At 32.2% G+C, this 27,959-nt stretch overlaps 2 protein-coding genes across 2 annotated transcripts; both read left to right on the top strand.

Moving 5' to 3' along the window:
• Nucleotides 1–4,787, top strand: LOC107953493 (ABC transporter B family member 25). Its single transcript, XM_016888815.2, has 17 exons — nucleotides 1–302; nucleotides 968–1,036; nucleotides 1,127–1,162; nucleotides 1,253–1,327; nucleotides 1,439–1,563; nucleotides 1,691–1,790; nucleotides 1,868–2,039; nucleotides 2,134–2,252; nucleotides 2,648–2,758; nucleotides 2,854–2,998; nucleotides 3,088–3,220; nucleotides 3,344–3,416; nucleotides 3,509–3,574; nucleotides 3,685–3,792; nucleotides 3,884–3,991; nucleotides 4,073–4,270; nucleotides 4,490–4,787. Exons 1-17 carry the CDS (start codon nucleotides 258–260, stop codon nucleotides 4,691–4,693), a joined length of 1,887 nt encoding a protein of 628 aa, XP_016744304.1. The 5' UTR covers nucleotides 1–257; the 3' UTR covers nucleotides 4,694–4,787.
• Nucleotides 4,788–8,535: 3,748 nt separating this feature from the next.
• LOC107953494 (truncated transcription factor CAULIFLOWER A) lies at nucleotides 8,536–26,517 on the top strand. The gene is given in 8 exon segments (NM_001327608.1): nucleotides 8,536–8,720; nucleotides 14,046–14,124; nucleotides 14,440–14,504; nucleotides 14,593–14,692; nucleotides 14,783–14,824; nucleotides 25,790–25,831; nucleotides 25,945–26,069; nucleotides 26,277–26,517. Coding segments are annotated over 8 exon segments (750 nt in total). The 3' UTR covers nucleotides 26,389–26,517.
• Nucleotides 26,518–27,959: the final 1,442 nt, after the last annotated feature.

Raw genomic sequence — 27,959 nt, 5'->3', positions numbered from 1 at the left:
ATGTCTGGGTTCATTCATGTGACTCAAACGAGACTCTCCCCAAGTCAAGACAGGGACTCCGACTCCAATAATTTCTCTCTCTCTCTTTCTTTATAAAATCGAAGGGGTCAATCATGAAATAGTGCTCACATTCTGATTTCGTAGTGAACTCTTTCAGCTTCTTCACCCACTTCCATTTCAAATCCCTTTTCTACATTATATATAAATACTGCATTTATCTTTGCTCCCATTCACCTTTCATTCACAGCTTTTCTGGGATGCATTTCGGTAGAAGTGAGAGAGCTCCTCTGTTAGACCGAGGAGTAAGTTCCTTTGTTTATATTGCCTTTCCATATTGTTGGGACTTTTGGGTTTCATGTTTTGAATGTGTTAGTTTCAATATTCACTTTAGTTCTGCTTTTTAATTCTCACTGGATAATCAAATCTCTTTTTCTATATACTTTGAGGATCAGACCCTCAACTCATGTCCAAATACGTGGTAAAAGTGTAATATGGAGCACTGGATTGCATTTTGAACTTATCACCTCTACTCAAAACATAGTAAATTAGTTCTTTTAAATTAGATCAAAATTAAAGAGCAAATTCTCTTAAAATTTTCATCTTGGTAAAAAATAGTCATTGCACCTTAACATGAGTTACACTTGGCATACCATTCTATCTGGTTATTTTGTAAATCGCACTAGCTTTTAACATCGGAGACTAGTTTGCTCTTTAATTATGGACGAATTTACTCATTTTTGGTAAAAGGTAAAATACAATCGGACTCCAAAGAGTTTCGATGGTACTTTTCCCAAATATGTATGGATAGGGGTGTTGAATATATTTGCAGTCATCGATTTGGAGATATAACCTTCCAAACACATAGAAAATGTTGAACATACCCGTATCTGATAATATGCGTATCGACATTCATATCCGAGCCCAGCTAAGTGTTGTATTATCTAACATGAATTATATCCATACATAGGGGAGAAGAAAGGCGAATGGAAACACAGATGATAATTTGACAGACCTTGAGCATGGGGATTCAATACCGGTAAATATCAGTTTTTTTGTTTGTTTAATGTCACCTTAGATTCTATATTAACTTAGATGTTAATAAGTGATGATTTCTTGTAATTTTCAGGCTGCAAATGTGAGTTTCACTAGAGTACTCTCACTTGTAAGTGGCTGAACTTCAGCATTTTGTTATTATTTAGAGCCATTAACATGGATTGTTTTTTGGAATTTCTAACCTTGCATCATATGACAGGCAAAGCCTGATGCAGGGAAACTTATAGTAGCAACGATTGCTCTCTTGATTGCATCCACTTCAAGCATACTGATTGTATGTACCTTTTCTATACTACGTATCAATTCTCTCGATTTTAAAGACATGGAAAGAGAAATTTAGATAACCAAGCTTATTGTTGGTGATGTGAATGGTTTGTTTCTACAGCCAAAGTTCGGAGGGAAGATAATCGATATTGTATCGGGAGATATTGGAATGCCGGAACAAAAAGTTGAAGCATTAGCTGCAATTAGAAACACCATACTAGACATTTTTCTGATTGTTATAGTCGGGTATGGTTTCTACTTTTATGCTACTATATAACCTATATGTTCGGTTTCGGTAGAAGCAAATCGATATTTTCAATTCAAGAGCATCTTCAGGGTTCATCTTTGCATTACTTCTGTTTTCTGATTTCAGTTCAGTTTGCACCGCACTCCGAGCGTGGTTATTTTCTTCAGCTAGTGAAAGGGTCGTCGCTCGACTGAGAAAGAACTTGTTTAGTCATCTTATTAACCAGGTAAAAACATTATTAAACTAGTGTGACAGATATCCATCATATGAACTATTGTTTACAATGGTTGCTGAGTTTTGCAGGAGATAGCCTTCTTCGATATTACTCGAACAGGTGAACTTTTGAGCAGGCTATCGGAAGATACGCAGATCATTAAGAATGCTGCAACTACCAATCTCTCCGAGGCCCTAAGAAACTTGTCGACTACATTCATTGGCCTCGGTTTCATGTTTGCAACATCTTGGAAACTAACATGTAATAGTTCTTTTTCATCCTCAAAGCAGTGTTTTGAAGTTGTATTTATTTAGATTTGACCCTACATAATTATACCTTGTTTTATGTGTTCTAGTGCTGGCTTTGGTTGTTGTTCCTGCAATTTCTATTGCTGTTCGTCAATTCGGTCGCTTTCTTCGCGAACTCTCTCACAAGACTCAAGTGGCAGCTGCAGCAGCTGCTTCGGTTGCTGAGGTTTGTCTGACACAGTTGAACCTTTATAGGAATTGTTTCGTCACATCTATATAATTTCCAGACACAAATTTGAGCACTATTCTATCACTTAGTGAGTTTTTGGTTGCCATAGCATCTTTTCTGCTGTAGTTTGAGGATATACAAGGAACTAGGTTCTCTATCTATGTTACTTGGACTTGAGTTTAAGTGTCGGAAAAGTGTGTGTGTCTAACAGGGGGTATGTTCAGTCTTCTTCCCTAAGTCTTTTCATGTATTCCAAGGGTCTTAGGATGTTTATATCCTCCACACCCATGTCAAATTTGGATACTTAAAGCAAAAATGAGGAGTTGAAGCAGCTACTGTTCTATTGCTTCCTTTTGTTGAAAATCAAACACAGTTTTTCAATTGTTGTTTAGGAATCATTTGGAGCAATTCGAACGGTGAGATCTTTTGCACAGGAAGAGTATGAGATATCTCGTTACTCTCAGAAAGTGGACGAGACACTGAATCTTGGACTTAAACAAGCAGTGAGTTCCCTACTGTTATTGATTCCTATCTCTTTTTCTCCTCTTCCCCTGCCCCAGCGAATGTGGCTAATAATCTCATCTTTTGATTGCAACAGAAAGTGGTCGGACTCTTCTTCGGAGGTCTAAATGCTGCATCAACGTTATCAGTTATCGTGGTAGTTATATATGGAGCTAATTTGACAATCACAGGCTTGATGACCCCTGGTGCTCTAACGTCCTTCATTCTTTATAGTCTCACAGGTTTGCCCCTTGTTTCCATCTTCAAGTTTGGCATCTTCTGTGCTGGTTTTCTACTTTCATTAATTCATTTCGGTTATTTGCACTTGCAGTTGGATCCTCTGTGTCTGGACTCTCAGGGTTATACACCGTTGCAATGAAAGCTGCAGGAGCAAGCAGGCGTGTTTTCCAGCTTCTGGATCGAGTCTCATCGATGCCAAAATCAGGAAATAAGTGTCCATTGGGGTTAGTCTATTCTTTCTCAACATGTTTGTTATATGAATTTGTGATGAAGCCAATGGTGGGTTATCAGCTTCACTCTTGGAAAATATAATGCTAAAAGGGATAGAGGCATTTTTCTTTTATTAGTGATCAAGATGAAGTAGAGTTGGACGATGTCTGGTTTGCCTATCCTTCCCGTCCGAACCATATGGTACTCAAGGTATTCGTCATTTCATACTTATCGTAACAATCAATGTCCGGAAATAAACTGTATTCTGATTAGTATTACCTGATGCATTCAATTTTTTTCAGGGAATAACACTTAAACTGCAACCAGGATCAAAAGTTGCTCTTGTTGGCCCTAGTGGTGGAGGAAAAGTAATATCTTTATCCGAAGCTTTTGCACCGTTTATAAACATTTTCAGCATATGTTCGAACACTATTTTGTTGCAGAAGATTTTATCATCTGTTTTACTTTGTCTGCTCAGAGCACGATCGCAAACTTGATCGAAAGATTTTATGATCCAATTAAGGGAAAAATTCTATTGAATGGGGTTCCTTTGCTAGAAATATCACATGAACATCTTCATAGAAAGGTAATTTTGATGTTGCTCGGATCTAAAAGTCAACCCGAAAACATATTAATTTATAGCATTCTTATAAATTTTGGGGTCCTTTGATGTTCAGATCAGCATAGTAAGCCAGGAACCTGTCCTTTTCAACTGCTCAATAGAGAAAAACATAGCTTACGGATGCGAAGGCCGAGTCAATATTACCGATATTGAAAACGCAGCAGTAAGTTTTTCTGCATCTTCAAGATTATATAGGAACCTCTATACCAGGTTGCATTGACATTTGAATGTTGAGAAATTGCAGAAAATGGCCAATGCACATGAATTCATATCGAAGTTCCCAGACAAGTATCAAACTTATGTCGGAGAGCGCGGAGTACGACTTTCTGGTGGACAGAAGCAGAGGGTAGCGATAGCGAGAGCATTACTGATGGATCCAAAGATTCTCCTACTTGATGAAGCCACAAGTGCTCTAGATGCTGAAAGCGAATACCTCGTGCAGGTGAGAATATCTCATTATCCGAATCCAAATCTTGTTCATTTAAGAAACTGTGTTCTTTAACTTGTTTAGTCTATAATTCTCAGGTTCTCTCCTCGTAGGTATATTGCATAGGCTGCCATGATCTATAATGAGAATATCGCATTATCTGAATCTGAATCTTATCATTTAAGAAACCTTACTTAGACTATAATTTTTGGGTTATCTCTGTATTTTATGTAGGATGCCATGGATTCTCTGATGAAGGGAAGAACAGTTTTAGTGATAGCTCATCGGCTATCAACGGTCCAAAGTGCAGATACTGTGGCAGTTGTTTCTGATGGCCAAATTGTTGAAAGTGGCAACCATGAAGAGCTTCTTAGCGAAGACGGTGTTTACACTGCATTAGTCCGAAGACAATTACAGGCAACTAAAACAAACTTGTAGATTGAATTATCTGTATGCAAAAAATTGGCGCATGTTATTCCGATTTAGTCACAAGTACAATTTATGGATATGTGTCAGATATGTTCATTTTCAATTTTTTCAAGCTTTTTTTAAGTGTTGTTGTAGATGGCTTATAACTTCGTACTCTAATTCTAATACCCTGGACACAAATAATTCAATAGGATAATCGAACTGGAATACTGATGTGATTGTTTGTTAGTTATGGTACTTGCCACAAATACTAGCATCAAAGAAAACTAGTTTTCAGTTTTTGGAAAATGACTTTTGAAAAATAGATTGATTTTTAGGGAAAATTAATATATATATGACGATTTTGTGTATTGTTTGATAAAATTTTTTAAAATCATTTTTGAAAAAAAAAATTCAATGAAGCAAACAGTCTTAACTTAAGATATTTCTTCTGTCATAATTAATGTAGAAATTGTTGATTAATTTAATCAATAAACATTAATTTGAAATGTTTTTTTATTAATATTTTAAAATTTAAATTTAAATAATAATGCATTTATGACATGCTATACCGATATATGATACTAGTAAAAGATGAGATTTAAGTTCACTTAAATAGCTACGTCTCTCAAAATTCACGTGAACGGGTTGTCCAACTTTTAGAATTTGTGCACATTAACATATACATTAGTGCACGAGGCCGTTATGATTATTACGTAACATTTATAAATGATTATTTCAGATGTGTATGTGTATATAATGTACCGCAAAAGAAAAACTTTCGATAAATTCTAGAAGTTTCATGCGGAAGTGGAAAAATAATTAAGTTTACCCATTAATGCACTTCAATCTTATTAGAATGAGGAATATTTATTAGATGAGTTCTTAAATACCTCTTAGAGAATGAGATATTATGTTGGTTAATAAATATTTCACAACAAAGTGATGTGACAAAGTGAAAAAAAAATTTTGTTAAATATGTTTCGTTAAATATTAAATTATTCACAATTATCAATATACACAATATTTAAAACTCCATATAAATTATGGCACAACAGAAAATCAAACCAAAATCACTTTTAAGATTTAGGATTTGAGAAAACCCGAGTCACAAACTCGATAAATATGTGAAAAAGTTTAATTCATGAAAAAATTATACAAATTTGTCGGTTATCCTAAAAGAATTAAGGATGACTTATTTTATAACCCAAAAGTTCAAACCATTAAAATGTTAACACATGTTAATATTTTAAAAGAAAATTACAAGAACGACTTTAAGCTTCAGATTATTACTAAAAAGAAATTTGGGAGAAAAAGGAAAACCCTCTAAATCCTACTCTGAATAGTCTATCTACAATCAATCAACATCATAGGAAGCTTTGATGGCAGTGAGAAAATCAATCTTGAAAAGACCTGATTCCTTCTAAACTGACAGAAAGTGTTTTGAACATCGAATCTTGAAAATCTTGGATTTTATGCAGAGCATTTGAGGTTGCGAGGCTGGTTTCCCATTAGTTTATATGGGTTATTTTGCCTTTGTAGGCTTTAAGTAATTTGACCCGACTTAGTCTGATCAACATTGTCTTTAAGTTTAGCCCATTTTACTTCGTAGTTTGAATACATAGATTTGAGCCTGTATTCCTGTAATTTAATAATATTATTTTGCTTTGGAGTAAAATTCCATTATTTAAATAGTTAGTGGTGCTCATAGATCGGATCAGGTTGGACCTAAGTATGATATTAACATATTTTATACTTGTCTAAGTCCAGTTCGACTAAATGGGCCTTAAGTTTTGCCCAAACCCGCTCATATTTGCAAAAGGCTAATTCAAGCTCATTTTATGCCCACTCATATTATTTTTTAATTAAAAATATTTATTTTATATTATTTTATTATTTAATATTTTTTTATTATTTAATTTTTTTTTTATTTATTGTAACTTTTTATATTGTCATCTTAATATTATTTTAATGTTTACATCAGAGTAGTATTATATATTTATTATAACTTTATATTTTTAATGTGTTCTAAATTAAATTATATATAAAAACAACATAATATAAAGTACTTTAAACTCAAAAATGGGTTTGGTCGGGCCAGGCCCAATCATTGAATGTTCAAATTCAAGCTGGACCCATAATTTAAATGGGATTTTTTTTATCAAAGCCCATTTTTTAGGTCTAATATTTTGTCCAAACCCTCCTAAATTTCAGACGAATCTCCAGGTTTGAACGAGTAGTCCGACCCATAAACAAATCTAATACTAATTTAACTAGACTCAATTCGAATATGAGTATTAAAACAAATTTAAAACCTCACAACGGTTTAGCACAACTAGACTTGAACATAAGGTCAAACTAGACTATGACTCGAATTTTGTTTATATTTGTTGCCAACATTCAAGCAATGTTTTTAGAATCGAATCAATAATCAAATAAATTAGATTATCAATTTTTAATTTAATAGGTTTGTTTAGTTTAATAAATAAATCATTAAAAAATATTAAATAAAAAATATTAGAAAAATAGAGAAATTTGATTCAAATGGTTCGCAGTCATCTAATCTAAGCTCTCTCTCAAAACTGATATCCTAGTTGATTTCTAATCCAACGAGTCCGATTTGGTTTAAACAACATTGGTTAATTGAGTTACACATAATATTTATTTAATATTAAAAAATTAAAATCTTTTTAATTAATAATAGTAATTTTGGTTAAATTTTTTGGGTAAACTACACCATTAGTCACTAAACTATGGGTAAATTTTATTTTGATCACTTAACTAAAAAAAAGTTATAAATTATTCATTAAACTATTCAAAAGTTTTCATTTAAGTCATTGGACTGTTAAAATCGATGCTATATGGCTTTCTTTTTTCACACTGCTTGCACTAATCGAAAGTTCTCTTTCCCTTTCTATTTTGCAGTTCAATTTTTTTTTCATGAAACAACTTTGGAAGTCACGAATTTGTGAACTAAAGTTCAAACAAAATTTTCTCTAATTTTTGACACTGATCATCAGGTTAACTTAGATCTAAGGCATGTTCTTCTATTCATCGAAGGGTACTGATCCACTATACCGATCGTCGAATTGCTGTTTAGAATTTGTTGGCAAAACTTAAAAAAAATTCTTAACAACTCAGTGACTTGAATAAAAAATTTTGAATAGTTTACTGGCTTAAATGAAAACTTTCGAATAGTTCAATAACTAAATTATAACTTTTTTTTTTAATTAACTTACCTATAATTTAGTAAGTAATAGTGTTTTACGTTAATTCCGGTTAAAATAAAATAGGTTGAAAAATCAAAACTGTATTGGTCTAAGCCCCTATAGGGCCGGAGCCTCCGACACTTCACCAATTAAAAGGTTTAAAATGAATATGAATTTGTAAACACCGTACAATGGGCCCGCACCAAAAATAACTAAAGGAAAAACGAAAGCTGGGAACAAATTAAATCCACGCTGCAATGTATAGCCGGAGACAGTAACGACTGTTGCAGGCGATTGAGCCAATAAAAATTCGACAACTCTTTTGACGAAACCACCCTTGTTTTCAAATACCACCCCTTTCTTTTTACATCCAAATCTCATTTCCTTTCTCCAAAGTAGTTTCCATTTTTTTCCACATATATATACACAGACACACTTACACCGATTCTCTCTATCTGCTTTTCATCTCCAGCATTCGTTTTAAAGATCTTGGCTAGCAACCCAAAGCGATAATAAGGGAACCACTGATAAAAGATACCCAGAGAGACTTGTCATATTTTTACATATATCACCCCTTCTTCTTCTTCTTTAATCTCTCTATTTTTTTTCTGGGTTTTTCTATTTAAGGGTCGAAATTTGGAAGAAAAAGAAGGGGATATCAGCATGGGGAGGGGTAGGGTTCAGTTGAAGAGAATTGAAAACAAGATCAACAGGCAAGTCACTTTCTCAAAGAGAAGGTCTGGTTTATTGAAGAAAGCCCATGAAATCTCTGTGCTTTGTGATGCTGAAGTTGCTTTGATTGTTTTCTCAACTAAAGGGAAGCTCTTTGAATACTCATCAGATTCTTGGTACGTCATCCTTCTTATATTTTCTTTCTTTTTATTTGATTTTTGTTGGATGAACATGAATGATATTGTTAAATTTTATGTTTCCCAGTTTTTGATTGCTCATAACAACATTAAACTGCCCTTCTTTTAACTTCATTTTTTGTCGATTCACTGTATACAAACAGAAGAAAAAAAAACCAGCTGGGGAAATAATTACTCCATAAATAAGTTATTTCCTGTAAGTTATACTGGTATAATTTGCTTGAGACTTTCGTTTTTGGATAAAATTCTTAAAAAAAAGAGAGTATATAAAACAAAAATTCGATTAACAGTCATGTTGGACAAGAAAAGCAAGAAAAAAATTACAACTGATAAAGTTGAGAATTTTCTTGTTAAGGAAAACAAACAGAAAATTGGGCACATTTAACAAGAAAATAGTTGAAAGTCATGATAGTTTTTTATCAGCTTCCCACCTGACGATTACTATGCTTAAGATGAGATTGTATGTGATAGGACACTTGATAGAATTTCAAAGCATGCATATGTTGAGGGCATTTATGGGGCTTTATTTTGGGAGTAAATATTTATGGTTATTAACTTTTGGATAATGTTCTCTTTTTAGTTAAAATAGAAAAATTTTACTGCCAACACTTTATGTTTTTATCCCATCCTTTTAGTTATGAAAATGATAGATATGCATCTAATTTATTCCAATAATAGCATAATCTTATGGTTGAGAGGGTATTACTATTGGAGTTGCCATTTTACCTCAATGGTTGATACAGAAAATTGATTTAAAATTTTCCTCCTTCCTTTTGAAAAGTGTAGCTTAATAGTGGATTAGAATAGTATTAAAAATTTAAAAGGTTTCTTGGTTCTGTCCCCTCCAACTTTAAAATTATTTTTTTATTATATATGACAAACTAATCTTTTTGTACTAGCGTAAAATAAATAGTTTTCTATTCATTCATAACTTATTTATTTTTTATGATTGTGGTTGAATTTATTAATGTAATTATGCTTTACATGCAATTGAATAATTTATAATATTATCTTTATTAATGCATATTTAACGGTTAAATTTTTTTATATAAAATAAATAGTTAAATGATTTAAATTAATTAAAACTTGACATATATAATTTACGTGAATGAAATATGATGGTCGAATTATTAAAATATTCACTATACAAAATATTATGAAATATGTAAAACTACTATGATTTCACACAGTGAATCTCTCCCCTTTTAATACATATGTATTAGATTCTCCTTTCTTTATATATATATTTTTATATTATCCATCTAAAGAATTATTGCTTAAGTTAGTGTAAAATTAAATTAGTTTTTCATAATTTTTTTAATAATTCAACCATTAAATTTATTAATATAATTGTGTTCATTATTCAAGTAAAATTTTTATTTAGATATGATCTCTATCACATCAATATAAAAATATATACAACTATTTTACTTTACACTGATATAAATGGATAAAAGCATAAAATAGTAAGCAGCGACTACTTTCTAACATGAATCCAAGAGTAGGGTGGAAGTAGATAAAGCTGAACTTAAAACTAAAACTATTTCAATTAAAAAAAATTCTGTAGTTTAAGTTTTTGGTATTAGACAGTGTGTTACATGCATAGATGGGACCTCCATAATATGATTACTTGGATTCAACGTTGAAGGTAGAAATATATGAGTGGAAGTACGAAGCAAAATGGAAGATAGGGAAGTAATAGGGTATGTAAACTAGGATTTCCTTGCTTCTATTACAAAGTGATGGACAATGGTGATAAATCATTAAAACTCCTTCCATTAATGTAATAAATATCTAAATGCAAAGTCTAAGAAGATATGTTGTCGTGTTATCTTCCCACCATTTCATTACGTGAGTGAAGTAGGTGTAGCTGTATTTGAATATACTATGTTCCTGTTAAAATGGACGATTATTATTGACTTTTATGGTGCTGCTACTTTTTATTCTATTTGAATCTGGGGTAAATTAGATTTAGTAGTCACTCAATTATGGATTTTTTTCTTTTTTGATCACTTAACTATGAAAAATTACAAAATGATCATTTAACTAGTCAATTATTTCCTTTTTGGTCACCCAACTTCGATTTTTTGATGTTTTTATTTTTACGTTAGTCAGCTGATGACCTAAAAAGACAATTGAATAGTTGGGCGATCATTTTGTAACTTTTCATAGTTTGATGACCAAAAAAAATTTTACTAATTAGGTGACCATTTTATAACTTTTCATAGTTAGATGACAAAAAAAAAAGAAAATTCCATAATTTACCCTTAAATCTAACACCCATAATAGTTGAATTTTTTGAAATCTTGATCAAAATAAAACTCACATTATTTGGTATAATTTAAAATTAGAATATTACATATCAATTGATATAGATATGATACTGATCATCATGTCCTATAGGCCGGTTCAAAATGAGCCGTGATATAATTCGTAGAAAGTTTCATGCCTATGTTTGAATTTGTCATGTCTTATCAAGTTATTTTATTTAAATAATAAAATATTAAAAATACTTTATTTTAATATAAATTTAAATTTAAATAAAAATATCTTTTAATTTAATTTGGGGATACGTTTAACTATGACTAACTTGTTTGTAGTTTCATAAGGGCACATCTATTTGTGAAATATATGCATGACCAATCTTAGTAATCATCGAGTATGGATACGGTTGCGGTAAAATACTCTAGTAAATGTCTAGTAGGAAAAAAATAAGGGAAAGATTTGATTTTTGGAGAGTATATTTTTTGAACTCATTAAGTAAATTTAAGAAATCAACACTTCGTCATTAATTTATGTTTAAAATATTAAAAAATAAACATAGAGTGTTGATTGGAGTTGGCCTTTTGGGAAAGGCCTTTGAAGTATTGTCTGTCGGGTAATTGATCGAATCCCCAACAATCGAAGGTCAAGAGAGTTTTGTTTCCCATGCTTTGTCGAGAGCTAGTGTGCCGCGAGTAGCTGCCTAGAGGGCCTAGTTCACAAAGCCAAGAGTGCCTCAACCATATGTGGATATATGACCACCCACCAAGGTGATGTGACCATCTCTCTAGCCTAAATGGTACCATATTCCCCAACAAGTGACCTATATACCACAGGTTAGGGGTTTGAACCCCACCAAGGGTGAGACGCTCACGACACATTGGTGGGTGGTCGTATGTCCGCATACAGTCGATATGCTCTTGGCTTTGTGAACCAGGCCCTTAGGGCAATTGCTCATGACACATTTGCTCCCGACAGAGCATGGTAGACAAATCCCCTTAGGGGAGAATACTTTTGGTTGTTGGGGGTCCGATCAATTACTTGACGAGTGACACTTCAAAGATTTCTCTAGAAGTAGTCGACCCCTTAACAATAAAAGGTAGCTTAAGTGGTATCATATTCTCCAACAAGTGATCTATATGCCATAAGCTAGGGATTTGAATCCTACCATCGACGAGTGCCTTGGTGGGTGGCCGTATATTCACATACGGTTGAGACACTCCTAGCTTTGTGAATTAGGCTCTCAGAGCAACCGCTCACAACATGTTGGCTCTTGGCAAAGCATGAGAGACAAAACTTCTCTCGGGGGACAATACATTTGGTTGTTGAGTGCTTGATTGATTGTCCGACAAACGACACTTCAAAGACTTCTCTTGAAGGAGTTGGTTCTTTTCAACAATGAGACATGTGGTGCTTTTTTAACTAAAGTTGAGACACTCTCGACTCTGTGAACTAGACCCTTAGAGTAGCTGCTCACAGCATGTTGGCTCTTGGCAAAGAACGGGAAACAAAGTCTCTTTTGGGGGAGACTATCTTCAGTTGTTAGGGATCTGACCTGTTGCCTGACTGATAGTATTTCGAAGACTTCTTTAAGAGGAGTCGACCCCCCTTAATAATGAGACATGTGATGCCTTTTTAACTCCACTTGTGGAGTTAAAAAATTCTACCATCAAGGTATCAAATAATAATATTTAAACAATTTCTTTACTGATTTAATCTAAAGAACAATTATTTTATTATTTTTATTTTAAATTTAAATAACTAGACTTACACATCTATTCACAAAATGATTTGCAATTGGTACTTGATATGTTTGCAAAGTTTTATTTTGTTTATTTTTAAACTAGGTATATAAAAGATATGGTAATTCAATCGAGAAAAAAAGTGTTTTTTTTTTAATTTTCAAATGATTCTTATGAATCAATTTAAAATCTGTACACAATCTTAAATATTATAATTTAATTTCATAAATAATAAAAAGTTATTACTTCATAAAATTTAATTTTAGAGACTTTAACTATTAACTAAATTGAAATATACTAAAAAACCCCGCATTAGTGAGGAGAAAATGCTAGTATAGTATAATAAAAGTACAAAACGGATGCTTTCGATAAAAAATATTTTCGTACTTGGTCTCCTTTTTCTTCTTTTACCACCTCAGGATGATTTCTCCTTTATTTTCAATCCCTGAAGCGTATCAAGCTTTGACTCTTTTTTCTTATTGTTTCTCTTTCTCTCTGTTTTTCTTTTAAATGAATTTCAAGTATTAGAGTCTTTTAAGATAATTGTGTTTAGATACGTCTTGGACATGTCCTACATGGGATAAGGTTACAGTCGTGGGTTGTAGGTGCACTTGTGGTTATACCATGTTTATTGTAGTTGTAGGTGTAATAAATGTTATCATAATTAATTATTTTGATTAGTAAGGAATATTAATTAAAATTTTTATCAAATACTCATTTGATGCAGATTTAAAAATTATGATCCCATCCCTTTTTTTAATATTGTATCGAAAAAATTACACTTATAAAAAACTTAATCAGTAATTAAATTTTAGTTAAGATGATATAGTACTCGAGGTATAAACATTTTATATAAACAAAAAAAAATATTATATTAATATTTTATCCTTTTAAGTTATTTCCAACTGTTATATTAATATTCAATTTTTTATTAAAATTTTTTTAAAGTAATTTTCTGTCCTCGACATCAATTCAATCCAAGTATAAATTTCTCATTTCAACCGTATTAACTTTTTTGGCAATCTTCAAAAAAAAAAAAAAAACTTACAATCCTGAAAGTTCTTATGTTTACGATGGTCTGATTTTTTGCTTAGTTGCAAATACGCTAAAAACCTTAAAAGACAATTAAACATACAGGGATAATATATGTATATATGTACCTTGTATTCACACCTAAACCCATTTTGTATGGAACAAGTATACAGGCTAAGAAGTTTAGCGGTAATTGAGAAAGAATAAATTTTATTTTCATTAATTTATGCTTGAGGATTCCATAAATTATGTTTTATCTGTTGTGCAGCATGGAGAGGATCCTCGAACGGTATGAAAGATATTCTTATGCAGAGAGGCAACTTGCTGCAAATGAAAATGAACGAACTGTAAACCCCAAACCCACTTCCTTTCCCAAATTTCCAGTTTCCGAATAGTTTCAAACATTCATCCTTAGAAATGCCACTGTCTATAATGTATTGTTGAATGACATTCATTGCTTCTAATCTGAGTTGATGCATGTTCCAATAAGTATACCTCCATAAACCCTTAATTCATGGACAAACTTTTAAAAGTTGAACATACTCTTGCATTCAACATTCACACTTGAATCTCCACTAACATAGCATTGAATGAAGCTTGTTTTTATGGTGCTTTTAGCCTTTTGTCATATATTATATGATAATTCCAATATGTTTTTACAGGGTAGTTGGACTTTGGAACATGCAAAACTTAAAGCCAGGATGGAGGTGTTACAAAGAAACCAAAGGTGTCGAATTGATTGTTTTCAACATTAAAAGGCAGAAATCAAATTTCTTGATTTTTTTTGTCAATATATAATATATAAATATTTGCAGGCATTATATGGGAGAAGATCTTGAGAATTTGAGTCTTAGAGAGCTTCAGAACTTGGAGCACCAACTTGATTCTGCCCTTAAACACATACGTTCAAGAAAGGTAAATATCACTTCAAGAATATAAAAATTTATTATGGTTCTGTAACTTAGCTTAGAAAATGATTTGGCATTGAAAATGTTTCACTTGCAGAATCAGCTCATGTTTGAATCCATTTCCGAGCTTCAGAAAAAGGTAAGCCTTTGCATCTCATGAAATTATCTTATCTTTGCCATAAGTAGCAAGTCCAAAACAGTCTTAATTATGTAAAGAGATAAAGTTGCAAGATTAACAATGGTGTGCTTTATTGCATAACTTCCTACACCCATCAAAAGCTGTAACAACCCCATACTCGATTCGGTCGTCGAGTTAAGGCATCAAGATGTCACATTTGTTGTCAAAGTAACTATTAAAAATTTCAGATCAATGTACCATATTATTTAATTAATATAGATTATTAACTCATTTCAGTAATAACTGAATTTACGATAGAATTAATTATGAGTTAAAGGAGCTCATTAAAACATCCACAATTGATCAAAGGCCAAATTGTATAGTTCATAAAAAATTTTTAATTGTTGTCCCGACTTTTGGGTTTCCACGTCGTGACATAGCAAACTTGTCATCGTGACGTTGTCTCCATTTTCCTACAAGTTCCACGCTTTATTTTTATTTATTTATTTATTTTATATTATTACCTGAACCGTATTCAGATGTCATAACTGCCACTTCATTTTACATATCATCTACTTACATCTATTTCTAATCTCAAGTTCTCATAAAACATGACATTCAATCAAAGATAACAAAGTTTATAAAATTAACATAAATATTAAAATTTTACAAATAAGACCATTGGAGGACTTGTGTAACGGGACTAGATCTTTCGTCTCGCAATTCCTGCGGCCTTAGGCGATCCATTCGCTCTAAACTCGCCTAAAACAACCTTTACCCCCAAAAGTGAGGATTCTCTTAGAATTCCTCTAAGGCACCAATTTGTATAGCGGAAGCAATTGTGCCAAAAGAAGCTACAGATGAACAGTAAAAAGCCAAAGAAAGAATGCACACAAAATGTTTGAGTAAATACTCAAAGAATTCTATTACTTTTAAAAATTTAACACAATGGATGATATACAAATGAGGGGAGGCTCTCTATTTATAGTTGAGCTCCTCCAAAACCGACGGTCAATATCAAATTACATCGGCGAACAAGATTAGCCTATCCCTTGATTTTAGGGATTTACAAGATTACATCATATGAAATCAAATCTACAAGATATGATTCCGCTACTTACTAAAAATAGCCTAAGTTGCCATATCTTCATTATTGGGCCAACCAGGCTTCTCCAACAGTTCTTTGAATCTGGCCAGTTCTCATGGGCTAAATGTTCCCCATCTAATCGATAAGCCTCTATGGGGCGCATCTTGTGCCATGGTCACGGGCTTTGCACTTTGGCCCATGGCATTCTCCTTCACCCATTCTCGCAACGCCCTCGTTGCAACTTCTGAATAACACTAAATTCATCTTGGAACTTTCTCGTTGCCTTGGCTTCTTCTCACTTGTCTTGCGGTCGAGTTGTCCCTTCCTTCAGAACCTTTACCTCGGCTTCCATTGCCTCTTAACTTGAACCGTTGCACTCGTTGGTACATCCTGTTGGCAAGAAGTCTTCGCTCTAACTTGCCCTAATTTTGACTTGTTCCTATTGAAATCTCCTAGATTCTCACATATTGGCTTCGTATCGCTCACAGCCCCTCGGCCTCCTTGCTTAAAATTTTAAAAGGGCCCCTACGACATTGCCAAGCTAACAAGTCAGAATTCAAAACACTATCAGAGTGTTTGCAATGTACCTTACTCGCAGTATTTACTCGTTTCGACTGCTTTTGTATTGCTTCTTTTCCCTCGAAGTCCGGTACACAATCCACCTTCCTCAAAAGTGACGGCTCCACAGGTCTAATATCAGTCTCATGCTCCACTAACTTTTTTGATGGGGCTTTTGTAGCATTCTATTCTATTGAGTTAGTGTTTCTTCAATACGAAACATATTTGACTAGTTGGATTGACGACAACACTTTGGTCTCAACCTTCATATCCCGATGCACTGGCATAACTATATTTGATAATGGACCGGTGACTATGAATTTGATCGGCCCATGGAAATAGAAATGTCTGAATCCTGTCAAGGAAGTTTAAGCCAAGTACATAATCGTAATCATCTAATTGGATTACCTCAAAGTCTTCCTTGCCCTTCCATTCGGTGATTTGTAGCTCCACATTACGAACTACTCCCACAGTTTGGGCTTCCTCGGAATTTACTGTCTTGATCTTCTTATTCGATTTGTTAATCAACAGACCAAGCTTTTTCATAGTCTTTTTCGATACGAACAAGTTCGATACTCCCGTATCATTAAGAGCACTCCACTTCTGACCCGCAATGTTGATGTCCACAAACATTAACCCTTCTTCACCATTCCTTTTTTTAAGAATGAGCACCATCGAATTGACCCTCGATGTCTTTCCTTCAATAGGCTTTGCCTGTTCCTTCGGCTCATCTTTCTATTTGATCGTCCAAATCATCGATTTCTTTGGACATTTTCACGCCATGTGTGGTCCTTGACAAATGAAGCATTTTATCCTCTTCCCCTTGTCCCTTGGGTTGTTGGATCCCTGCTTCGCATCTCGTGGTTTCTTATTACCACTTATGTTATCGATACTGTAGCCATCATCGCTATGTCCCTATTCATCTTCCTCATGGTTTCCCTTACCATTGCCCTTTCCATTGGGCTTAGACGGCTCGAACTTGTCTTTCGTTAAACCAAGCTCAACAAAGGACTCTGCTTCGACCATGGCTATAGTAAGTTTGGTGATTCTTTGCCTACGCAACTCATGCTTTGCCCACAGCTTTAACCAATCATCGAACCAATAGAATGCTTCTTTCTCGCTCAAGTCGGAGATTTAAAGCATCAACTCACTAAATGCCCGAACATACTCCCGAACTGTACCTTGTTGCGTGAGATGACGTAACTTAGCTCGAGCCTCATTCTCGGCATACTGTGGGTAAAACTACTTCTTAAACTCTCTTTGAAACTCCTCTCAAGTCTCAATTGCGTTCCCACCATGTTTCTCATTCGTGGACCTACGATGCCACTACAAGAGAGCCACATCAGTAAAATAGATTAAAGCAATGTTTACCTTAATGACATCCTCGATGCCTATCGCTTGGAAGTATTACTCCATTTCCCACAAGAAGTCCACATCCCTTGCGGATTTTGCACCCTTGAACTTTTCAGGTTTGGGAACATCTATTGCCTGTTGCTTCGGCCTTGAAGACAACATCTCATTACTCAAATTCAACTTTGTAAATCGTGAGCTCTCCCTTAAGCTCTTCAATTTCCTTCTTCATAGCAGACACCATATCCTCGAGATTCTCATCCCTCTCTGCCAGCTTTTTTGTAGTGGAATTGACTAATTCATTCATTCAGCTTTTCTGAATTGCTCTTCTATTAAGTCAAACTCACCTGTGCGTCCGTCGACCAACTCAAGTATCTCCTTCATGTTCCCTATGGACTCCTCGAGATTAACCACTTAATTTTTTAAAGCTGTCAACATGTCCCTCGATAGACTTGTTTTTTTTGCCCTCTCATGGATCTGCATTGGCTCATTCTTACGACATCCCAATGGTGCCTTTGAACCAATAGCTCTGATACCACTTGTCACGGGGCTATATCTTTTGTCTCGCAATTCGTGCGGTTTTAGGCGATCCATTTGCTCCAAACCCGCCTAAGTCAGCCTTTACTCCCAAAAGTGAGAATTCTTTTAGAATTTCTCTAAGGCACCAACTTGTAACACCCCTAACCCGAATTTGTCGCCGGAATAAGGTTACGGAGTATTACCAAAATTTACAAATTAATTTTCAGACATTTTATTTCATCTAGCATTCATATTTGAAACCAACCAAAATCAAAACATTAATGAGCCAACGTTGGCCAAATTAACTTATACATGCCATTATAACCAAAATCAAATCATCCAAAATTACCGATAGAACCAATGTATAGTGTGATTTATCTTTGACAAGCTTACAACCCAATCGAGCTTCCGATTATCTTTAGGGTAAATAAAAAAAATAAATAAATACGTAAGCAATGGATGCTTAGTAAGCTCGTGTAGTCTTTAATCATATTAGTTCATTTAAAATATAAAATCTATACATATCAAGAATTATCCAATATTAATACCATAGTACTCATGAAGCTATATTCATCAACTCACAAGGTGAATAAATTCACAGTATCACTTACATATTATTCCATGCTTAATAGGACTTTATATAACTTTAACTCTTCATAATTTCTTTATTTTCATTTGCATTTCTTTACTTTCCACACTTATTCCATATGCGTGACACACAAGTTATAAACATATCATTCAATCATAGTCACAAGCTAGTGCATTTAACTAAAGCCTTTTCCGAATTGATTACATGATAAGTCATTTTATAAGAAATTGCATAATTTAAACCATACCACTTTTTCATGAACACTAGCATATTTTCCCTCAAATACTTATTAATTCAATGATTCCATTAAATAATCATATTACTATTCAACCAATAGCTTGGCACTTACCTAAGCATCAAGCAACAATACTAATTAGTGTACTTGCACACATTACATAAGCTCATCATGCATAATTTTCTTGTATCAACATATTAAAGATAATTATACATTTACATGTCATGATACATATCATTTATTGTTTCTTCATAGGTATATATCATTCATTTCATTATTTCGATATTTCATATACCATTATTTTCATGAATTTTGCGTACATACCGGTAATAGTTCATTTCAAACTCATGTTATCTCACTTCAGAACTTTACCTATTATATCATTTAAATATCAATGGTTACATTTATTTTAGATCAATACCAATAATAATCTATAAATCTTTCAATTCAACCACATAAGTCTTTTACCATTTCTTTTTGTATCGAAGAATGACTTACGGATATGAGTACATCGTTTTCAGAAGCCTGAAGGCTGAACTTAAGTTCATGACACGAAAGTCCGCAACAAATGTTGAACCTCGGTTTACTTGGGTAATTTGCTGTTAATTCATCCTTTACATTTGTAATGCCATAACCCAGTTATGGTCTTATCCGTTAAATCATCCTTTAACACAGAACGATTATACTCAATCCCGCGTTCAATCTAAACTGGGTATTAAATTCGATAATATATTTCCAATAATAATTCAATTCCATGTTTTCAATTACCCTTATTATTTTCCATATTTATCCCATTGAGTTTTTTAGAATTTTGATGGATTTTCAGAGGTACACTTTTAGTGTACAAATCTGGGTCTGTCAATTCATATTCATGTGCGCAAATTTCCATTTTAGAGAGCACACTCCCGCGAACTTTATCCTTACAGCGGGATTACTAGTCCAGGCTAAATCTCCTGTAATATAAACTCATAGAGTATTGTCAGGATTACTAGTTCAGGATAAATCCCCTGCAATGATTATTACTCTAATAAGCTTGGATCTGAATTACCAGTCTAGGCTAAATTCAGACCCTAATTCGGATTACCCGTCCGGGCTAAATCCATTTTCCACATATTTTTTGGGAGGGCTATATCAGGATAGGGTCACCTGTTCGTGTTAGATCCTTTTTACCATCAATTCCTTTTCAGAAATCCATCGAATTTTTTTTCATTCAACCGGGATTTCTTTCCCTTTTTATCAAATATATCAATGTTTCATTAATTTTCATATAATGAACATTCAAGTCATATTCACATCAATAACAACCATTTCAAGCATTTAAGAATATAAATCAAGTTATACTAACTTACCGGGCTAAATTACAGAAATACCAAAATTTAGGGGCATTTTGGTAATTTTCTATTTTCCTTGAATTTTCACCCAATCTTGATCTAAATTAATATTTCATTTAATTTATAATAAAACAACTCATTTCATACAATTTGGTCATTTTTGATATTTTTACAAAATTACACTTAAAATTTCACTTTTATTCAATTTAGTCCCTAAATCTAAAACATGTAAATTAGCTATTTTAAAATAAACTCGTATTAGCTGAATATTCACATATTTTTCCTCCATTCCATTCCACATTCTTGATATATACATAATACCACTATTTACTTGGTTACTCATAAAAAGCTGTTCACTTGAGTTATAGTCACTAAATTAATTATATCTTAAGCTACAGAACTCTGAATTAAGATCTACAAATTTTTTCTGAAATTAGACTCACATATCTTCTTACCATAAAATTTTTAGAATTTTAGGTTTAGCCAATAAATACAGTTTATTTTTTAAAATTTCCCATATTTCACTATTTGATAGTTCCGACTCCTCTTCACTAAAAATTAATTATCTCTTTGTATAGAATTTGGATGATGTTCTTGTTTCTTTCTATTGAAAATATACTCATTAAATATTTTAAACATATAAATTTAAGCCTCTAATTATTTTTATTCAATTTTTGATGATTTTCCAAAGTCAGAACAGGGGAACCCGAATTAATTCTGACATTATCTCACAAAATTTATAATATCTCATGACTTACAATTCCATTACTTACACCGTTTCTTCTATGATAAACTAGACTCTATAAGATTTAATTTCATATTTTGTTCATTCTCTAATTCAATTTCCACGATTTATAGTGATTTTTCAAAGTTAACCTACTGCTGCTGTCCAAAACTGTTTTAGTGTAAGATGTTGATTACTAAGTTTATAACTCCCTTATTCCCTTTGTCTATAATATTTCTCATCACTTTCAGTTATTTCCCTTTACTAATATATCAAGAACACAATACCTTATATAAGAAAACTCTACTATAACATTAATTTCCTACTTTTTCAATAATATCAAACTCAAAAATATATTGAAATCTTGATGTTCTTATCTTGTGCTATTGATTTCAATCTTTAACTTGATTTTCTCTCTCCTTCAGCCTCTATTTCTTGAATCTAACTTGATATTCTAGCTCCCCATTGTCTTATTATTTTTCTCTTTTGGAAGCTATGAAAAATACTTTTGATTTCTAAGTGAAAATAGTGAATTTTTGGTAAAAGGACCAAATTGTAAAGAAAGTAAAATTTCTTTTTTTCCTCTCTTCTCACGTTGGTTGCATGGAAAAGATGATGAATTCTCTTCATCTTTCCTCCATTTTATATTAATCATTTAGTAATAAAATAATACTAAAAATATTAATAAAATATTAATTAAATAATATTTATCTAATTAATTAATAAAAATATCACCAACATCATCATTACCTTTTAGAGTTCTCTCTCTCTCTAATTAACCATTTTGCCCTTTATAATCTTTTAAAATTTCATTCTTGAGTCATCACTTAATTTGATAAAATTACGATTTAGTCCCTCAAAATTCTTCACCTTTTTCAATTTGGTCCTAATCCATTCATTTTCCTTAGTTTCTAGATCATTCCACCCTTAAAATATTTACACTTTTGGTCCTTCAACTTTTTCTTATTTACACTTTAACCCCTAAAATTTTTAGTATTTACTCTTAGGCAATAAAACTTTTCTCCTTTTTACGATTTAATCCTTTCTTGAATTAATATGTCATAATATACTTCCCAATGTTAAAATAACTCAAAATTACCCTTTTTATTACTATATTTCCTTATTTTACTATATCAGAGATATTATCTTACTTTCCTTACTGTAGAATTTTTTTTGGGTATTACACCAACTTGTATAGCGAAAGCGACTATGCCAAAAGAAGCTACAAATGAACAATAGAAAACCAAAGAAAGAATGCACACAAAATGTTTAAGTAAATGCTCAAAGAATTCTATTACTCTTAAGAATTCAACATACAATGGATGATATACAAATGAGGTAGATGCTCTCTATTTATAGTTGAGCTCCCCCAAAATTGACGGTCAAGATCAAATGACATCGACGGACGAGATTAGTCTATCCCCTTATTTTAGGGATTTACAAGATTACATCATATGAAATTAAATTTACAAGATATGATTTTGTTACTTACTAAAATAGCCTAAGTTGCCATATTTTCATTATCGGGCAAACCAAGCTTCAATCTGATAGGCTTCTCCAATAGTTCTTTGAATCGAGCCAGTTCTCATGGGCCAAATGTTCCCCATCTAATCGGTAGACCTCCATGGGGCGCATCTTGTGTCATGGTCACGGGCTTTGCATTTTGGCCCGTGACACTTGCACTTTCAAAGTAGTTTACCCACTTTTTGTATATTTCATATTTATTTCTAAATTGTGCCAATCAATTTAATTCTTCATAAAATTTTAACAAGAATTCAATATCACATCAATTAACAATTACTCACTTATTATTTTATTAATTCGTTTAAACATATTCACATGTATTAATCATTCCATCACTTACAACCATTTCGAAACATTTCAAATTCATCTACTATATATATATTCATATATTTTTTCCTTCTCATCCTTTCCATTCCACATCCTTTATATATATTTATTAGAATTTTTAGCTTTTAGTATATAACTTGATTATATGTAACATTGTCTATTATTCCACTATTTACTTATATGTTCATATTAAAGTTGTCCACTTGAGTTATAGTCACTAAATTATTTATATCTTAAGCTACAAAATTCGAAATTAAGATCCGCTTGATGTTTTTGAAACTAGGCTCAATATCTTTTTACCATAAAAATTTTAGAATTTACAATTTAGCCAATCAGTACAGTAAATTATTATAATTTATCCCTATTCTATTGCTTGACAACTTCTACCTTTCTTTACTAGAAATTAATTATCTATTAGTACGGGGTTTGGATGATTTTTTCATTTGTTTTTATTGGAAATAGACTCATTAATAATTTAAAAATATAAAGTTAAACTCATAATAAATTTTTTTACAATTTTTTATGATTTTTCAAAGTCAGAACAGGGAACTCGGATCCACTCTGACCTTATTTTACGGAAATTAATATATCTCAAATTATAAAATCCCGTTTCTTTCATCGTTTCTTCCATATGAAACTAGACTCAATAAGCTTTAATTTCATATTTAATTAAATCTCTAACTAAATTTCTATAATTTTAGGTGAATTTTCAAAGTTAAATCATTGCTGCTGTCTAAACTGTTTTAATGAAAATATTTTATTTTCCAAGGTTCTTTGCACTATCTTTCATTCAATCACACATAATTGCCATACCTTTGATTACTATACAATTTAGTCACTTATGTTTATGTGTAGATTACATATTCGTTTCTTAATCTTAGTACTTTTCACCATACAAATCACATTCTCTCTTACCAATTTAGTGTTTTAAGTATCTATTCTTCATCAAATACTTTCTATTTCTAGTATTTAAATTAAATACATGTTTCATACATCTTACTCAAAACATTTTTATCTCAATCTATTAAAATACAAGTAAGTTTAGCATGAAACTTACCTCCTTTGTCTAGAATTTCTTCATTTCTTTTTCATCTCCATGCATTTCTCATATTCACCACTTTCCTTCCTTTTTCTTCTCATTTTCTCCACTTTCATCTACTATTTTCTTACTTCAAAATTGATGAAAATATTCTCTAGATTCTCTACTTCATCTTCTCTTTTTAATATCTAAGGAAATTTTCAAAAATTTTGGGTAAAAATGTAGGTTTTCATGACAAGGGACTAAATTGTAAAGAAAAGAAAAGAAAACTTTCTTTCTCACCCTTTCACTCACGTTGGAAGGATGACAAATTTCCTTCATCCTTCCTTTCTTTTTATACTACCATATTCTGAATAAAATAATAATAAATATCTAAGTAAAATATTCATAAAATAATGTTTAACTAATTAATTAAAAAAATCACCAAAATATCATCAACATCATCATTAAATTCTAGAATTCTCCCTCTTGCTAATTGACCATTTTACCCTTTATGATCTTTCAAAATTTCATCCTTGAATAATCACTTAATTTGATAAAATTACAATTTAGTCTCCACAATTCTTCACCTATTCAATTTGGTCCTTGCATGCCAATTCCATATCTTAGTAAATTGGATTATTTTCACTTTTGGTCCTTCAATTTTCTCATTTTTACATTTTGATCCCTTAAATTGTGAATACTTACATTTGAGCTAAGAACTTTTCACATATTTACGATTTAGTCCCTTCCTTAGTACATCATGTCATGTTTCTTGATTTAACTCTCTTTTGATATATTACAATTTTCATTTTCTTTAATCTCATATCTTATTTCAGTAAGATGTTATCTTATATTATTTATGACCAAGGGGGTTTTGAGAATGTTACAAAAGCAGCTTTAGTAGTACTTATCAGTTCGAAGGTCATGCAGTCTAGGTATAAGGGAAAATGTTACCTCTGCCTACTAGATGATTTGTGACTATATGAATCAATTGAATTTTGTGTTTACAGTTTCCTAGAGGGTTAAATATACATTTTGTTCCATGAACTTGGTTTTAAGGTTCAAATTGGTAGCTAAGATTTTTTTTTTCAATTAAGTTCCTAAATTTGGCCTTAAGGTTCAATTTGCTACCTAAACCTTTTTTGGTTCAATTAGGTATATGAACCTGGCTTTTTGGTTCAATTTAGTACTAAACTTGGCTTCATAATTTAAATTGGTTCAAATAAGTCATTTACCGAAGCCAAGTTCAAGTACCAATTCGAACCAAAAGGCCAAGTTCAGGTACCTAATTGGACCAAAATAAACTTTAGATACCAAATTGAACATTAAAACCAAGTGCAAGTACTTAATTAGATAAAAAAAGACTTAGGTAACCTTGAAGCTAAATTCAGGTACTGAAATATATATTTACCCGTTTAGAAATATTATACTTTCAAGTGCAAGGTTTGTGAGTTAAGAAAGTACCCAAAGCAATATTAAGAAAAAAGGTTTTTTACTTTTAGGTTGCATAAATCAATTGAGTTAATTTTTTTGCGTTTTAAAAGTGTTATACTGTCTTGTTTGCAGTTTTAGTAGTGTTATACCATATTGGTGTTACCTTGAAGTGCTTAAGGTTTTGTCAATTTAAGAAAGTACCCAATTTAATGTGAAAAAGAAAAGTTTAAAATGTTTTTATGGAGCTAGAGTCATGGTAGAGATTGCGTGACATGTTCCACATGCAGGATAAAGCATTACAAGAGCAGAACAATGTCCTTGCAAAGAAGGTAAAACAGTTAAATTCAATATCAACAAATTTTAATCCAATGAATCTGTTTCTGAAATTGTACATCTTTATTGTGTAATGAGTACCAAAAAATGTTGTTTGATCCAAAAATAGGTAAAGGAAAAGGAGAAGGAGAAGGAAAAGGAGAAGGAGAAGGAAATGACCCATCAGCCACAACAAAACAATTGCCAAGATTCATCCTCAATGCTTCCACAACCACTGCAGTCCTTGAACATCAGGTTTCTCTTTTCTCTCTCTTTGTTAAAATGGAAAGTTCATGGTATTTGGATTCGGGTGCTAGTGTTAGATTGAAAAATGGGGTTTTTTTTTTTTTAATCTTTTAATATATCTAGAGGATTTTCGAATAATCTTATCTCCATACTGTATCTCTATGAATCAAACGTAGATACTTAAAAAAGGGATAATCATTTTAAAACATGGTCCAGTGACACATATGAAGCAAGGAGCAATGGAAGAGAAGAGGGTAATCCTAGTGCAGCACAACATCGCAACTCCAATGTGCTATTGCCACCGTGGATGATTCCTCGTATTGAGTAATTAAAACAAGTAAAAGTCTCTCCTCTAATTAGTATGCAATTTAATGCATTTACATATAAAATATGTAAATATGTGTTTATATATGCATGCGACAAACTGATGTGTGACCTGCGTCTATGTGTAATCCCAGTGATGTAATTATCAAGGAGGGTTTTGTTGATACGAATTATAATATAATGTAAAATATGAATTTAACTACGAAATCATATTATCAGTTCAGCAGGAAAGATGTATTTTTATCTTTATTAAATGCTATCCTTTTGAAATTACATTTCCAATTTAGAGAATAATTTAATGTTTGTGGTATTTGCATTCCAATGCAATAAGGAAGTTATTTATCTATTCATACTGTCTTATTTTTCTTGCCTAAAAACTTATATAAATTTATGTATTTTTTTTTGGTTGGAGAAGTAGCATCTCTTGAAATAAAATCTTTGTACCAATACAATGGAGAAAATGAGTTGAAATTACTGAAGAGAAAATTAGATCTTTTTGGGATGGGGATAATTTTGATCATGTCTTTTCTCCTTCGGATGAGAAATCAGGAGGTTTGGTCATCATATGGAATAGGAATACTTCAGACCAGAGTTGAAGTTAGTTTCGAGTAGGTATATTCTGATTAAAATCAATTTTGGCTAGAGGAAAATTTTGAAGTGTGATACTTAACGATAATGCCCCTTGTGCAATGGAAGATCAATCGATGTTGTGGGAGGAGATGTTGAAATTAAAATCTTTAGTTTCTGGGAATTGGTGTGTAGTTGTGATTTTTATGCTATGATTATCGAGGTATTTGAATTTAAGATATTTAAAAAATTAAAATTACTTTTTTAACTCTTAAATAGGAGGATAAATATGTATTAATGTGCTCAAACCAGCCTCAATAAACGAGGGTGAATTTTTTAATTCAAGTGGCATGATAGAGACCATAAGAAAAGTAGCTTGGATCATTTTTTAGTAGAAACGAGAGAGCTTTGTTTGTAGGGATTGACCATTTTTCTAATAATTTTAATTGACAATCTAGAATATAAGAGATTGGTTCATGTGTGGAGTTTAATAAATTGCGGATTGAAGGCTTGTTTGATGTAGAGGAGATTAAGGGAATTGCGATGATGCAAAAGCCCTTGGAGTTGGCCCTGATGGTTTTAAAAGGTGACGGAGTTTGTTTTTGTTGGCAAAATTCTTTTAAGACAAGAAAGGTGGAAAAAGGGATTAATTCTGAAAGGATGTCAGTCCATTGAAGTTGGGTGCTTCCGTCTTTTGCAAATGATACACAAAGTTAGATTTCTTATAGCATCCGAGATTTTCTCTGGGTTGAAAAATAATTTCTCTAAATCTAAGATGTTTGGTTTTGGTTGTGAAGAAGAGGTTGGCTGCGGGATTATAGCTCCCCTTTTAAATATTTTGGTTCTAATTTGAGGATATTAGGAGTTGGGAAAAATTTAGGTAAAAAAACTCTCTATGGAAAGGAATATCGCTTTTGTTTGTAAGAAGAGTTATCTTTTAGGTTCCTAAGGGAGTTGTTAAGAAAATCAACAACATCTGACATTCTTTCTTATAAAGTGGGTAAAATG

Source organism: Gossypium hirsutum, chromosome D07, assembly GCF_007990345.1.
Source record: "Gossypium hirsutum isolate 1008001.06 chromosome D07, Gossypium_hirsutum_v2.1, whole genome shotgun sequence".
Lineage (NCBI taxonomy): Eukaryota > Viridiplantae > Streptophyta > Magnoliopsida > Malvales > Malvaceae > Gossypium > Gossypium hirsutum.
The sequence above is the reverse complement of the archived record's forward strand: the minus strand, read 5'-3'. Positions and strand labels throughout refer to the sequence as shown.